Below are 14,544 nucleotides of genomic sequence, written 5' to 3' on the forward strand. Positions count from 1 at the left end.
AAAGTCTTCTCTTTTTAAATATTTTTCTTGTTTCCTTTTGTAATTAAAAAATTTTAAAAGACTTTGGTCAATTTTATTGTATTGTTAAGAAGTTATTGTTAGTCCTGAATTTATGAGTACTTTCTTTTCATCCATTTAATATTACTTTTATTTTTAAAATTAATTCTTATTTCTTTTCTCAGGGTTATTTTATTTCTTCTTTTTCTAATTGAGTTTATTTCTTAACTTATTTTCAATACTCATTCGTGTATGTATCTAAAATATTTTCTAGTTATTATGCCAACCAAAGCACATTAGTTTTTACATGTCTATTCAGACTATTTTATTCTCAGAATCATGGGTAAATTTAAGTTTTCTGTTTGACCTAAATATAATGTATATTTCAAGAATAGAAGTGGTTTGGTTTGTGTTTTATTTCCACTTTTAAATTATTTTTTTAAGGTTATAAAAATAGATTTTATAATTTTATTTTGTTTACTTTGTTTTCTTTAAATTTGTTTAGAAAATAATACATTTTTTGCTTTACAACATTTTTTATTTATTAACTAGAGGCCTGATGCACAAAATTTGTGCAAGGGGCTTGGGCCTCACAGCCCTGGCTACCTCGGCCAGTCCTCAGAGCCCCAGCTTCATCTGGAAGGTCGTCCGGAAGGACATCCAGAAGGTCTTTCGGCTGTTTGCTCTAATTAGCATATTAACTCTTTATTATTAAGACCAGAGACCCGATGCATGAAACTCGTGCAAGAGTAGGCCTTCCTTCCCCCAGCTGCTGGCACCAGCTTCCCTCTGGCACCTGGGTCCCGGGCTTCCCTGCGGCCCTAGCTTCGCTGAGAAGGATGTCTGGAATGACATCCAGAATGATGTCCGGTCTAATTAGCATATTACCCTTTTATTATTATAGATAATGCTAAGAAAATAAAGAGTGGCATCTACACAGAAATATGCTACAAAGTTGTAGATATATACACTCTGTAAACCAATTCCTCATTTCCCCGCAAGGGGAAAATCAGCCTTGAATTATGCAAAACTGTAGGAATTTGAATTTCTTATAAAATGCAACTGACATATGGTGAGGCTTATCTTAATACTGATCTTATAAGCAAATACTGCCATAAGACTCCAATGTCCTCCTTTGCTTATTTAGTAATATTTTTACTAAATGAAGGTCAAATAAAATGAAGGTCAGGTAATTTGAATAGAAAAGAATTATAGGAAAATGGAATCATCACAAGTTAGATGCTATAAGCATGTATAACTCAATGTACGATCAGTATTGTATTCACCATTCACATGGCTATACTGTGTAGAGCTCAATTTTCTATAAACCATTTAGCTACAGTTGATTAGCAATAGGTATAGTAGTAGTTATGTAATAAAAAATGTTTCATTAAAGGGGAAAAAGGGAGACACTTGCTATAATGCCAACATTAAAACTTTTTAATAAAAAAGTTAAGTTTTTATTTTAATATTTTACTGTTGATGCATAGTAAATTGATTGGCCCATCAAGGGAATGGATTAAGAATTCAATATGAATTTATTTTTGAACAAAGGAAAAATAACATTGATGAAAATCATGCATAAAATCAGAAGATCAAGTTGATAAGTAGAACCCAACATCACATATATATTTTTCATCTATTCAGTGCAAAATGATTTAGTTTCAGAAAAACATGATTTATTGAATTAAAATCATTAAAGTTTTATTGGTTTTAAAATTTTGTACATTTTTAACTTGTATTTTCTTTATAGTTTATAAAAGAGTACTAAGCATGTAACATTTAAATGCCATTTTATGTTTCTACTAGAGGCCCAGTGCATGAATTCGTGTACGGGTGGGGTCTGGCTGACCCGGCCACAGTTGGGGTGGATTGGGGCCAGGCCTGTCAGGAGGAGGAGAGGTTGGCCAGCCGGCCCACCCTGATGGGGCCCAATCAGGGCTGGGCCGGAGGGGAGGAGGAGCTGGGGGCCGATTGGGGTGGGGTGGGTCCATTGGGGGTGGGGCCAGACAGGGGGAAGGGCTGCAGGGGGGTTGGCTGGCAGCCCCGCTCTCCATCGGGGTGGGAGAGTCCGATCAGGGGTGGGGCCAGCTGGGGGGAGGGGCTGTGGGAGGTTGGTTGGCCAGCCCCACTCCCTGATTGGGTGGGTTTGCTGGCAGTGTGGGCGTCATAGTGACTAGTTGTTCTGGCGTTCTGGTCGCTGGCTTTTTATATATGTAGACTAGAGGCCCAGTGCACGACATTTGTGCACTGGGGGGGGGGCTGTCCCTCAGCCTGGCCTGTGCCCTCTCGCAGTCCGGGGACCTCTCGGGGGATATCCTCCTGCCAGCTTAGGCCCGCTCCCCGTGGACATCCCCCGAGGGGTCCTTAGCATTTCCGCGGAGGTGGGCACCCACTACCACTGCTGCGCTTGCCAGCCATAAGCTTCTGGCATCTGGCTGAGTGGCACTCCCCCTGTGGGAGTGCACTGACCACCAGGGGGCAGCTCCTGCATTGAGCGTCTACCCCCTGGTGGTCAGTGCATGTCATAGCAACTGGTTGTCCTGCCATTTGGTTGATTTGCATATTAGCCTTTTATTACATAGGATTTTTTTTTTTGAGAGAGAAACATCAATTTGTTTTTCCACTTAGTTAAGGATCCATTGGTTGCTTTTTATACGTGCCTTGACTGGGGATCAAACCCTCAACCTTGGTGATTTAGAACAATGTTCTAAACAACTGAGCCATCTGGCCAAGGCTAAAAATTGGAGATATATTATATTTTGCTTGTTTTTTTGTTTGTTTGTTTTTAAAGAAAAAGTTTGTATTTTAACAAGTTTAAATAACTTGAGAAAATCGGGAAGAAAGGTATAATTCTGGAAATTATAGATGGTATAGTGGATTAAAAATGGCCACAATTTTTTTTGTACTTCTCCCATTGACAGGGGGCCTACTTCCTCTCTCTGGATCTGAGCAGGTGCTTAAATGCTTTGATCAGTACAGTATGGCATAAGCAATGCTGTGACAGCTTCTAGGCACAGTTTTATGTACAACTAGAGGCCTGGTGCACAAAATTCGTGCACTGGAGCATGGGGGGTCCCTCAGTCCAGCCTGCACCCTCTTGCAGTCTAGGAGCCCTCAGGGAATGGGCCTAAGCCGGCAGTTGGACATTCCTCTCACAGTCTGGGACCCCTCGCTCTTTACCGCCCACCTGCTTGCTGCTCCTCACCACTCGGCTCGCTGCTCCTCAGCGCTGCCGCAGAGGCCAGCTTCTGGCTGAGTGGCACTCCCCCTGTGTGAACACACTGACCACAAGGGGCCAGCTCCTGTGTTGAGTGTCTACCCCTGGTGGTCAGTGCTCATCATAGTGACTGGTCGTTTTGCCATTAAGTCAATTTGCATATTAGGCTTTTAATTTATAGGATACTGTTCACTTCCTGTCTTTTGGAACATTGACTTTTAGAACCCCAGCCATCGTACTGTGAGAAGCCAAGCCATACAAAGAGGCCATTGCAGGTAGCTCAATGGACAGCCACCCCGAACTCCTCGCTGACAACCTGTACCAAGTGCCAGCCATTAGATTAAACCATCTAAGATGGCTCAGATGATTCTTCAAATGACTCTGCTCCCAGCCCTCATCTGATGACAACTAAATGAAAGACCACATTAAGAGTTGCCTGTCCAAGCCCAGGTGATCTGCAGAACTATTAGAAAATGTAAACTGTTTTAATCCACTAATTTTGAGGGTGGTTTCTGAGGTACAAATAGACAGAGTAGATAGAGAAAGAAATAAAAATAATTTCATCAATTTAATCCCAAACCACAATGCAGCATGCAGGTGATGTTTTATTGAGTTGTACACTTGAAACTTGTATGGTTTTATGAACCAATGTCACCACAATAAATTCAATAAAAAATAATTTAATAAATAAATAAATGCCTGTATGACCAAATAAAATAAAATAAAGTAAAATAAAATAAAACATCTCAAAGCAAGAAAAGAGAACAAAAAGAAAAGAGAAAATGATAACTAACAGAACACTGTTTTTACTGGTAAAAACAAGTCCAATGTTATCAGAAATTGCCATAAATTTAAATAAATTGACTTTACTTCCTACCAAAAGACAGAGTTTCATGTTAAATAAGAAAAAAATGCAATTATATTCTGTTTACAAGAGGTATACCTAAGGCAGAAAACCACAGTGATTGAAAATAAATGGATAAAATGTATCATATACTGATGATCACAGTGACTGCTGTTTCTGTCTCAATATCTGTTATCTTAGCTTTTGTTAGTGATAGAATATGACTATTCTCTTGAACATATTTGTGCCACAAATGCTTACCTTTGTACTTTTTAGTTATAGGAGATTCCTATGGTTAAGTCACTAGCATCCCATTGCTTGTTTATTTGTTTATGTTTGTCATATCCAGTTGAATTATAACTAATACTAGAGGCCTGTGCCCTCTCGTAGTCAGGGAGCCCTTGGGGGAGTGGGCCTAAGCCGTCAGTTGGACATCCTTAGCACTGCTGCGGAGGTGGGGAGAGGCTCTTGCCACCACTGCTGTGCTGGCCAGCCATGAGCTGGCTTCTGGCTGAGTGATGCTCCCCCTGTGGAAGTGAACTAACCACCAGAGGGCGGCTCCTGCACTGAGCATCTCCCCCCTGGTGGTCAGTGTGTGTCATAGCAACCGGTCATTCCTGGTAGTTCCGTCATTAGGGTCAATTTGCCCTTTTATTATATAGGACTAGAGGTCCAGTGCATGAAATTCGGGCATGGGTAGGGTCCCTAGTGGCTGCCAGCTGGGACCACCTTCCCCCCGCTTGCCTGCTGCTGCTGCAGGCTGGGGCCTCTCTTCCCGCAGTTGGCCGGATGGCCCCACCCCCTAGTGTAACTCCCAGTGGAGGGGATAATTTACATATTAGGCTTTTATTATATAAGATACTATCCAAACAAAGTATTAGACGAACTAACATATAAAGCAAACAGCACCAATGGTTAAAGAAGGGTTATTTCAGTCTAATAATAATAGAATACATCCAAGGAATACTAGTAGATGCAATAATCATGAATTTGAACACACCTAACAATGTATTACCTAGGTAGAATGTTTTCTCTTGATCTGTGTGTTTACACATATGTAAAAATTCATCTGAGGTCTAAACTTATGATATTTGCATCTTATGAAATATAAGTTACCACAATAAATAGGCCAAAAAAATCCATCTTTTTGTTGTTGTTAATCCTACTCAGAAAATATTTTTCCCATTTTTTTTTTTTTTTTTAGAGAGAGTGGAAAGAATTGGGAGGCACGGTGGGGGAGGTGGGGGTGGGGCGATTGAAAGAAACATCAACTAGAGAGAGACACATGAATTGGTTGCCTCCTACATGCACCCCACCAGGGCCAGGGATCGAACTGGCAACTCAGGGGTACATACACTTGACTGGGAATCAATCAATGATTGTCACATGGATGTTTCTCACTCTTACTCTGTCTCTCTCCCTCTCTCTTTAAAATCAATTTTAAAAAATCCTTAGGTGAGAATTAAAAAAAAAAAAATGTGGGTTATTTCAGGAGTGGGAAGTAGCAGTATACTAAATTGCATTTTATGAAACTCTTAGCAAGGAAACAAATTCTTAAAAAAAAAAATAATTGTGGGAAGCCATAGAGATTAAAGACTTAAGTTCAATGAAGAAAGAGTAGCCAAAGCAATCTTGAGAAAGAACAAGGTTGATGTCATCATACTCCCTGTTTTCAAACTATATCACACCGCTATAGTAATTAAAACAGTATGTATTGGCATAAAAACAAACACATAGATCATTAAACAGAATAGAGATCTCAAAAATAAAACCATACATATATGATCAATTAATTTATGACAAAGGAGCCAAGAAAATACAATGGGAAAATGACAGTCTCTTCAATAAAAGGTGTTGGGAAAACTGAACAGCCACATGCAGAAAACGGAAACTGGGCCACTATCTTATACCATAACCAAAAATCAACTCAAATAATTAAAGAAAATACCATTCTGATTCTAATTTCATAAGAATTTATATTAGGCTTATTTCATAATATATAAAATGTTGAGTTTGATCAAAGCTATCATTGGTGAGAAAAAGCAAAAGTAAGATTCCTAAAGCCTTTATCCTTAATTAAAGCAAAAAAAAAAAAAATCAATTTTTATTTAAAAACCTACAAATGAGATTTTATCTGTCACTGTATCTACATCTTGGTTATTGAGCATGTTTGTTTGTTTATTTATTTAAAATATATTTTTATTGATTTCAGAGAGGAAAGGAGAGGGAGAAACAGATGGAAACATCCACGAGAGAGAATCATTGATGGCTGCCTCCTGCACACACCCCCTCCCCCCCCCGCCCCCGCCACCACTGGGGATGAAACCCACAACCTGGGCATGTGTCCTGACTGGGAATTGAACCATGGCCTTCTGGTTCTTGGTTGACGTTCAACCACTGACCCACACTGGCCAGGCTTAGCATGTTTATTTTATATCTTTTTTCATATTATGCAGCTTCAGACATGACTCTGTATAGCTTTAAATAATAAATCTATCTCATAGGGAAATTTACTATCTGGAAAAAATTTCCAAAGTATTATACAATTCACTTTTTAGAAAACAGTTTTGGCATTCCCATGTAACTTTGTCTACAGAACTTCTCTAGCCCACCATACATGTCCATTCCCTGAGGTCTTCTATTTATCTACCATCACATTTTGAGTTCTTCTCTTCAGTGTTTAAGTCCACAAATGTCGACACTGACAGAAGCATTACAGGTAGAGAAGGCAAGTCCATACCACAACACATGTCTTTCTCAGGGACGACAAAATGTCTTCTCCCTCCAGGATGCAATGATTCTGGGATTTTATTGAGCTCTTAGGAAGATTTTCACATTCATTTTTTTTTAAAAATATATTTTATTGACATTTTACAGAGAGGAAGGGAGAGGGATAGAGAGCTAGAAACATCGATGAGAGAGAAACATCGATCAGCTGCCTCCTGCACACCCCCCACTGGGGATGTGCCCGCAACCAAGGTACATGCCCTTGACCGGAATCGAACCCGGGACCCTTCAGTCCGCAGGCCGACGCTCTATCCACTGAGCCAAACCGGTTTCGGCTACATTCATTTTGTATAAAAACATTTTCCCTTTTTTTGTTAGATTTTTTTTTCATTTTTCAAATTAGATCTTACTGGAAGGAAGTAGTGTAAATAGTAACACAAATAATTGGCATTTTAATTTTACCTACTGTCATATACTTCTAAAACTTTCTATGGTAATCATGTTTTTTCAAACCCAACAAGGATTTATTATGTTTACTGTTTTTCAGGTTTTGCATTTAGTGAGATGATTTTGACAGTGAAATGTTAGAATTTTTTTCCCTTCCAAGAAATTACAGCCCAGAAACAGTCACAATAAAGCACAAAAATGCCATAATTGGAGAGACACAGGGTAAGGGAAAGGACACGAAGTCCAAGTTCGGCTAATGAGGGTCATTTTCCCCAAATGAATTGTATCTAAAACAGTATCTATAAGAGTCAGAGAAGGAATGAGTGTCAGAAATAAAACATGAAAATATTGATGTATAAATATTTCTCTCTTCTCCGCATCCAGCGTGCCTAGAGAGTGGTCCGGTTCTTGAGTAGGGGCCATGGAGGATTGAGAAAATGAAAGAGACAGACACAAATACAGTAGGGAAAGCTGGGACTGGGTGGGACCACTGTCCTCTGATGGAGAGACAGGGACCCAGAGCCAATACAGCATGTTTATTTTATACAGCAAAAACCAGGATGCTTTACTAAAGGTCAAGACAAAGGAGATTATGTGCCTTCTTGGGTGGGCCCGAGTCATATTCATTCCTGGTGCTTGGCTGGAGTTAGATCATGAAACCCACCTCCTGGCGCCTGGGCTGAAGGTCAGGCTGACAATACTCCTGCCTCTGGCAAGGCGTGTTTCCAGGACGTGGCTCTGCCAACACCACTGGGTTCAGCTGACAATAATTAAAGAAATGCTCATGTGCCTTCCCAGGTGCTCTCTACATTGATGCATTTGGAATTTATCCTGAAAACAATAATCAGGTTATTACTGGGGAAAACCCTCTACAAAAGGACAAGATTATAAATAGAGGAAACAATGAGGAGACGAATCTTACCATCACTGGCAAAAATGATGAGGGTCTGAACTAAGATGGTTGCCACAGGCTTGGTGAATAGGGGGTAGATTTGAGAGATATTAAAAATCACAAAATCAACTGGATGTAGTAACCAAATACATGTGAAAGGTGAACAAAGGTGAAATCAGGTTGACACAGGTTTCTGGCCTTCCGTGAAAGGACTAGCTCTGTCATTGCAGAATTGATAGTGGATTCGTTTGAGAAATTAAGGACCAGATTTTGTAAATTCTCCTTATTCTATGGAGTGAATCATTCAATACCAGACAGGTTAAAAAAAAAAAAAAAAGAGATCTCTAGCTGTTTGGCTTAGTGGATAGAGCATTGGCTGGAGGATTAATGGGTCCTGGGTTCAATTCAGGTTAAGAGCACATATCTCGGTTACAGGTTAGATTGGTGTGTGGGGGAGGCAACCAATTGATGTGTCTCTCTCACATGGATGTTTCTCTCTCTGTCTTTCCCATTCCCTTCAACTCTCTCTAAAAAATAAATGGGAAAACATCCTTGGGTGAGAATTAACAAAAAGGAGAGAGAGAGAGAGAGAGAGAGAGAGAGAGAGAGAGAGAGAGAGAGAGAGAGAGAAAGAGAGAGAGAGAAGGTGTCATCAATCTTATCAATCTTCTGTCTCTCTTATTTTACCTCTGGTCCTGAGGGCATGAAACGGTGAAAGTGAATTCTTCCTCTGAATGTAATTTGTTGGCAACAAACATGATGATAAAAAAAAAACAACAAACAAACACCCACAATCTCTTCTTTTATTGTGTCTGGGTTGTGGTGGACCCCCATTTGTTTGTTCTGAGAGGTTGACGTGTCAAGTTCAATTAGTCTGAAAGCATCATCTAACCAGCAGAATTGTCTATGTGGTCCTGCCTTTACACATTCCAGGAACAGTGGCTCACACCATCTGCTTCCTCAGGTTAGCTGGGTCATAATTTGAACTTTTATTTTTACTATTAGTTTATTTGCTCTAAAGACCCCATCAGAAAAGTGGGGCTGGGGATGACATCTAATTACTCTTGGTTCCACTGCATTGAAGCTGTTAGTAAATCAAAATGTTCTTCTTGTTAATTTCAGGTGATCAGAACAGATACCTCCTAGGCATTTTGTATTTCAAACAAAAATATATGCAACAGAATAGTCCTAAATATAGTTACAAATTTTAAAGCACTTCTCCATAAAGTAATCTGAACAATATTCTGTTGGGGAAATTCCCATGCTTTAGCTAATGCTTTTCTTTCTTCCTACTCTCCCTACTTTCTCAAGAATTTTTTTTAAAAAAGTAATACTCCTTTTTATACTTCAAAAAAAGTTTTTGAGGAAACAAGATAAATTCAGTTTTTGTGATTTATAGTTTGGGGTACCTATGTTTCATAAAAGATTTAGCATTAAAAAATAATGTTTAAAATGCTAATGACAGATGAGCTGAAAGGCCCACATCTTTAAAGCAAAAAAAAAAAAAAAAAGTTTCCATGGGAATTATGGTACTGAATTTAGATGCATATATTGCACACCAATTTTTTGAAAATTTCCAATTCTATACCTTACTCTCCAATGAAGTGACTTACACAACAAAAGCTTCACAATTAATCAGCAGTACAGGGATTGCTCATTTCACTTACACCTTGAAGTATTTTAATGTGGAGAAAACAGGTGTTTGAGGTTCCTATTTCACAATTCAGATTTGTAAATCAAATGAAGCAGTTCCTTGGGAGAGGAGGAAGAATTTTCATTCAAAAGGGTGAAAATTAATCCATGCCTTTATTTACATGTTAGCAAATGAGAATTAGATCTTTCAGTCATCTCTCCCCATATAGAATAGTACAGTGTGTAGCTGACAATCTGGACCAAGACTGGAAATTCTTAGCAGAGCACGTTGAAACGTTCAGTGAGTGTTACAGAAGGTGACTCCACAGTCTAACTGCAGATTTCTGGGTTTCACAGCTGTAAAGAAAAGCCACACTAAAACACAAGGAGAAGAATACTTCTGCGTAATTAACTATATTATCTCTGTCCTTATCTAGCAAATCATCTGAAAATTGGTCAGTCAGCAAACTATAGATCAGAATTTCCTTTTTGAAGCCATGTTGACTATGTTGGAGAAAGTTTTCGTGACTGTAATAAGTGGGGAATTTTTAACAGGAATTTCAGGAAATGGATTCATTGGACTCACAAATTGCATTGCCTGGGCTAGAAATCGGAAGTTATGCTTGGTTGACTTCATTCTTACCAGTTTGGCCTTCATCAGAATCAGTCTTTTGTGTCTAACAATTGCCAATTTGTTTTCAGTGCTGTCCTATCAGGAAATCTCTGAAACTATGGAAGGAAACCTTATTTATTCTAGTTTTTGGATACTGGCCTCTCACCTGAGTACTTGGTTAGCTACTTGTCTCGCTGTCTTTTATTTCCTGAAGGTCGCCAATTTCTCCTCTCCTTTTTTTGTTTGGCTAAAATGGAGAATTAACAAGGTAGTTTTCACGCTTCTGCTGGTATCTTTGCCCTTCCTGCTCCTGAGCCTTCCTTTGCCATATCATTTTGGTATCTACTGGAATCACTTTCCCCCAGAACATGAGGGAAATATGACTGGGTTATTCAATGTGAGTAGAAGTAAAAATCTAGATCAGCTTATTATGTTCATGATTGGGTCCCTCCTTTCTTTCTCTGTTTCCTTGATTTCCTTTTTCCTGTTGCTGCTTTCTTTGTGGAGACACACAAAACAGGTTGAGCTCAACATTAGGAAGTCCAGAGATGCCAGTACGGAGGCCCACTCCAGAGCGATGAAAACTGTGTTTTTCTTTCTTGTGCTCTTTGCAGTGCAGCGATTCGCCCATTTCATGACATTTGTGGGGTATTTTTTGCCACAGAACAAGCTGGTTTTGATGCTAAGTTATATGATAGGAATTTTATATCCTTCAGGGCACTCATATGTTGTGATTTTTGGAAACAGCCAAATGAGGAAAGCCCTCTTGCGGATTCCTTGGCACCTGAAGCGAGGCCTGAGAAGAAAGGTACTCTCAGCTACCTAGGTAGGCCTGCGAGAGAAGTCAGCAAGACATCTTTGTGGAATCTGCTTTGCTTCATTGGAGTCTTCAATTTGTGTGTGTAATGTATCACTGAGCATCATTCTTCTAAACCTGGATAGAACTCTAATCTAGTAACTAGGAAAAAAATATGAAGAGGAAGTATTACCTTTCTGAGCTGTTAGAACTTTTATGTATATATATAAATGTATATATGTGTGAATATAAATATATACATCTACAGAAGTGGGATGTCAAAATTAAACAAAAGTCAATTTTTGAATGGGTCAAAAAATTGAATGGGTGGGTGTAGTAAGATCTAACAGAGAAAAAAGTTAAATAGAAAATAATATTCAAAAACCACCTGTAAATCACTATTATTAACATGGAGTCATTCACAAAAGTCAGTAGGTCAATATGGATGGACATGTAAACTGTCATTCAGGATTCCCAGTTCATATTAATGTGTTAGTACCTAAAACCATTTAGTTCCCCTAGGTAACCACCTTGTCTCTGTCATTATACAAATTTAGCCATTAAATTCATATTTTGTCATCTTTTACACTAAATTGTATTTTTTGAATATTTTTGTTACTGGTGTAACTGCAGGAATGATAGGCTACAATTCATTGAAGCTGTTAAAAATCCTTTTGTAATGGCCAGTTAATATAGCTGGAAATTTGATTGTAATAATATGCTATATAATAAAAGCCTAATATGCAAATTGTTCGACCCGGAGCTCGACTGGGAGTTTGACTGCTTGCTGACCACCAGGGGGCAGCATGGAACATGGCAGGCATCACCTATTAATTTATAATAGTATGGACTTACAGATTCATATTTTATTCAATGGGTTACTATATACTACTATCATTATTTATTTTATTTTATTTTATTTTCCATTGATTTTTTTATTAAGATATTATATGTGTACATTTCTTACCATTGCCCCCCCTCACCCCACTCCCATGCATGCCCTCACCCCCCAATGTTTTGCATCCGTTGGTTACTCTTATATGCATACATATAAGTCCTTCAGTTGACCTCTTATTTCCCCCACCTCTCCCTAACCTTCCCGCTGTAATTTGACAGTCTGTTTGATGCTTTACTGCCTCTGTATCTATATTTTTGTTCATCAGTTTATAATGTTTTTAATTATCCCAAAATGAGTGAGATCATGTGGTATTTTTCTTTCATTGATTGGTTTATTTCACTTAGCATAATGTTCTCTAATTCCATCCAGGTGCCTACAAATGGTAATAATTCCTTCTTTTTTATGGCAGCATAGTATTCCATTGTGTAGATGTACCATAGTTTTCTGATATAGTCATCTGCTGACGGGCACCTAGGCTGTTTCCAAATCTTAGCTATTGTAAATTGTGCTGCTATGAACATAGGGGTGCATATATCCTTTCTGATTGGTGTTTCTAGTTTCTTAGGATATATTCCAAGGATTGGGATTACAGGGTCAAATGGGAGTTCCATTTTCAGTTTTTTGAGGAAACTCCATACTGTTCTCCACAGTGGCTGCACCAGTCTGCATTCCCACCAGCAGTGCACGAGGGTTCCTTTTTCTCCGCATCCTCGCCAACACTTGTCATTTGTTGATTTGTTGATGATAGCCATTCTGACAGGTGTGAGATGGTATCGCATTGTTGTTTTGATTTGCATCTCTCTGATGATTAGTGACTTTGAGCATGTTTTCATGTGTCTCTTGGCCTTCCTTCTGTCTTCTTTCGAAAAGATTCTATTTAGGTCCGTTGCCCATTTTTTTTATTGGATCATTTATCTTCCTTTTATTAAGTTGTATAAGCTGCCTGTAGATGTTGGAGATTAAACCTTTATCAGTGATAACAATTGCAAATATGTTCTCCCATACAGTGGGGTTTCTTGTTGTTTTCTTTCTTTTTTTTTTTTTAATATATTTTATTGATTTTTTACAGAGAGGAAGGAAGAGGGATAGATAGTCAGAAACATCGATGAGAGAGAAACATCGATCAGCTGCCTCCTGCACACCTCCTACTGGGGATGTGCCCGCAACCAAGTTACATGCCCTTGACCGGAATCGAACCTGGGACCTTTCAGTCCGCAGGCTGACGCTCTATTCACTGAGCCAAACCGGTTTTGGCTCTTGTTGTTTTCTTGATGTTTTCTTTTGCTGTGCAAAAGCTTTTTATTTTGACGTAGTCCCATTTGTTTATTTTCTCTTTGGCTTCTGTTGCCCTAGGGGCAGTATCAGTGAAAAAGTTCTTTCCACATATGTCTGAGATTTTGCTGCCTGTGGATTCCTCTAGTATTTTTATGGTTTCCCGTCTTATATTTAATTCCTGTATCCATTTTGAGTTTTGTTTTTTTTTTTGTGTATGGTGTAAGTTGGTGATCTAGTTTCATTTTTTTGCATGTATCTGTCCAATTTTCCCAACACCATTTATTGAAGAGACTGTCTTGACTCCATTGTATGTTCATGCCTCCTTTGTCAAATATTAATTGCGCATATTGGTTTGGGTCGATATCTGGATTCTCTATTCTATTCCATTGGTCTATATGTCTGTTCTTGTGCCAGTACCAGGTTGTTTTGAGGACAGTGGCTTTGTAATACAGCTTGAAATCTGGTATTGAGATCCCTCCTAGTTTATTCTTCTTTCTCAGGATTGTTGTGGCTATTCAGGGTCTTTTTTTATTCCAGATGAATTTTTGGAGAGTTCTTTCTAGGTCTGTGAAATATGCCATTGGTATTTTAATGGGGAGTGCATTGAATCTATAGATTGCTTTGGGTAGTATGGACATTTTAATGATGTTGATTCTACCAATCCATGAACATGGTATGTTCTTCCATCTGTTTACATCTTCCTCTATCTCTTTTTTCAGTGTCCTGTAGTTTTCCGCGTATAGGTCTTTCACCTCCTTGGTTAGGTTTATTCCTAAGTATCTTAATTTTTTTTGGTGCGATGGTAAATGGGATTGCTTTTTTAGTCTCTCTTTCTGTAAGTTCACTATTGGTGTATAGAAATGCCATAGATTTCTTGGCATTAATTTTGTATCCTGCTACATTGCCGAATTCATTTATTAAGTCTAATAGTTTTTTGATGGAGTCTTTTGGGTTTTTTATGTACAGTATCATGTCATCTGCAAATAAGGACAGCTTTACTTCTTCTTTTCCAATTTGGATGCCTTTTATTTCTTCTTCTTGTCTAATTGCAATGGCTAATACTTTCAGTACTATGTTGAACAGGAGTGGTGAGAGTGGGCATCCCTGTCTTGTTCCTGTTCTTAGGGGAAATGGTTTTAGTTTTTGTCCATTGAGTATGATGTTAGCTGTGGGTTTATCATATATAGCTTTTATTATGTTGAG

The 14,544-nt window shown here is 38.7% G+C and overlaps 1 protein-coding gene across 1 annotated transcript; it reads left to right on the forward strand.

Annotated features, from left to right (window-relative positions):
• Positions 1-10,256: 10,256 nt before the first annotated feature.
• Positions 10,257-11,198, forward strand: LOC308244301 (taste receptor type 2 member 9-like; the record flags this gene model as incomplete). Its single annotated transcript, XM_080660243.1, has 1 exon — positions 10,257-11,198. The coding sequence occupies one exon, from the start codon at positions 10,257-10,259 to the stop codon at positions 11,196-11,198; it is 942 nt and encodes a 313-aa protein (XP_080516369.1).
• Positions 11,199-14,544: the final 3,346 nt, after the last annotated feature.

This window comes from Plecotus auritus (genome assembly GCF_963455305.1).
Source record: "Plecotus auritus genome assembly, chromosome: 3".
NCBI classification, from domain to species: Eukaryota; Metazoa; Chordata; class Mammalia; order Chiroptera; family Vespertilionidae; genus Plecotus; species Plecotus auritus.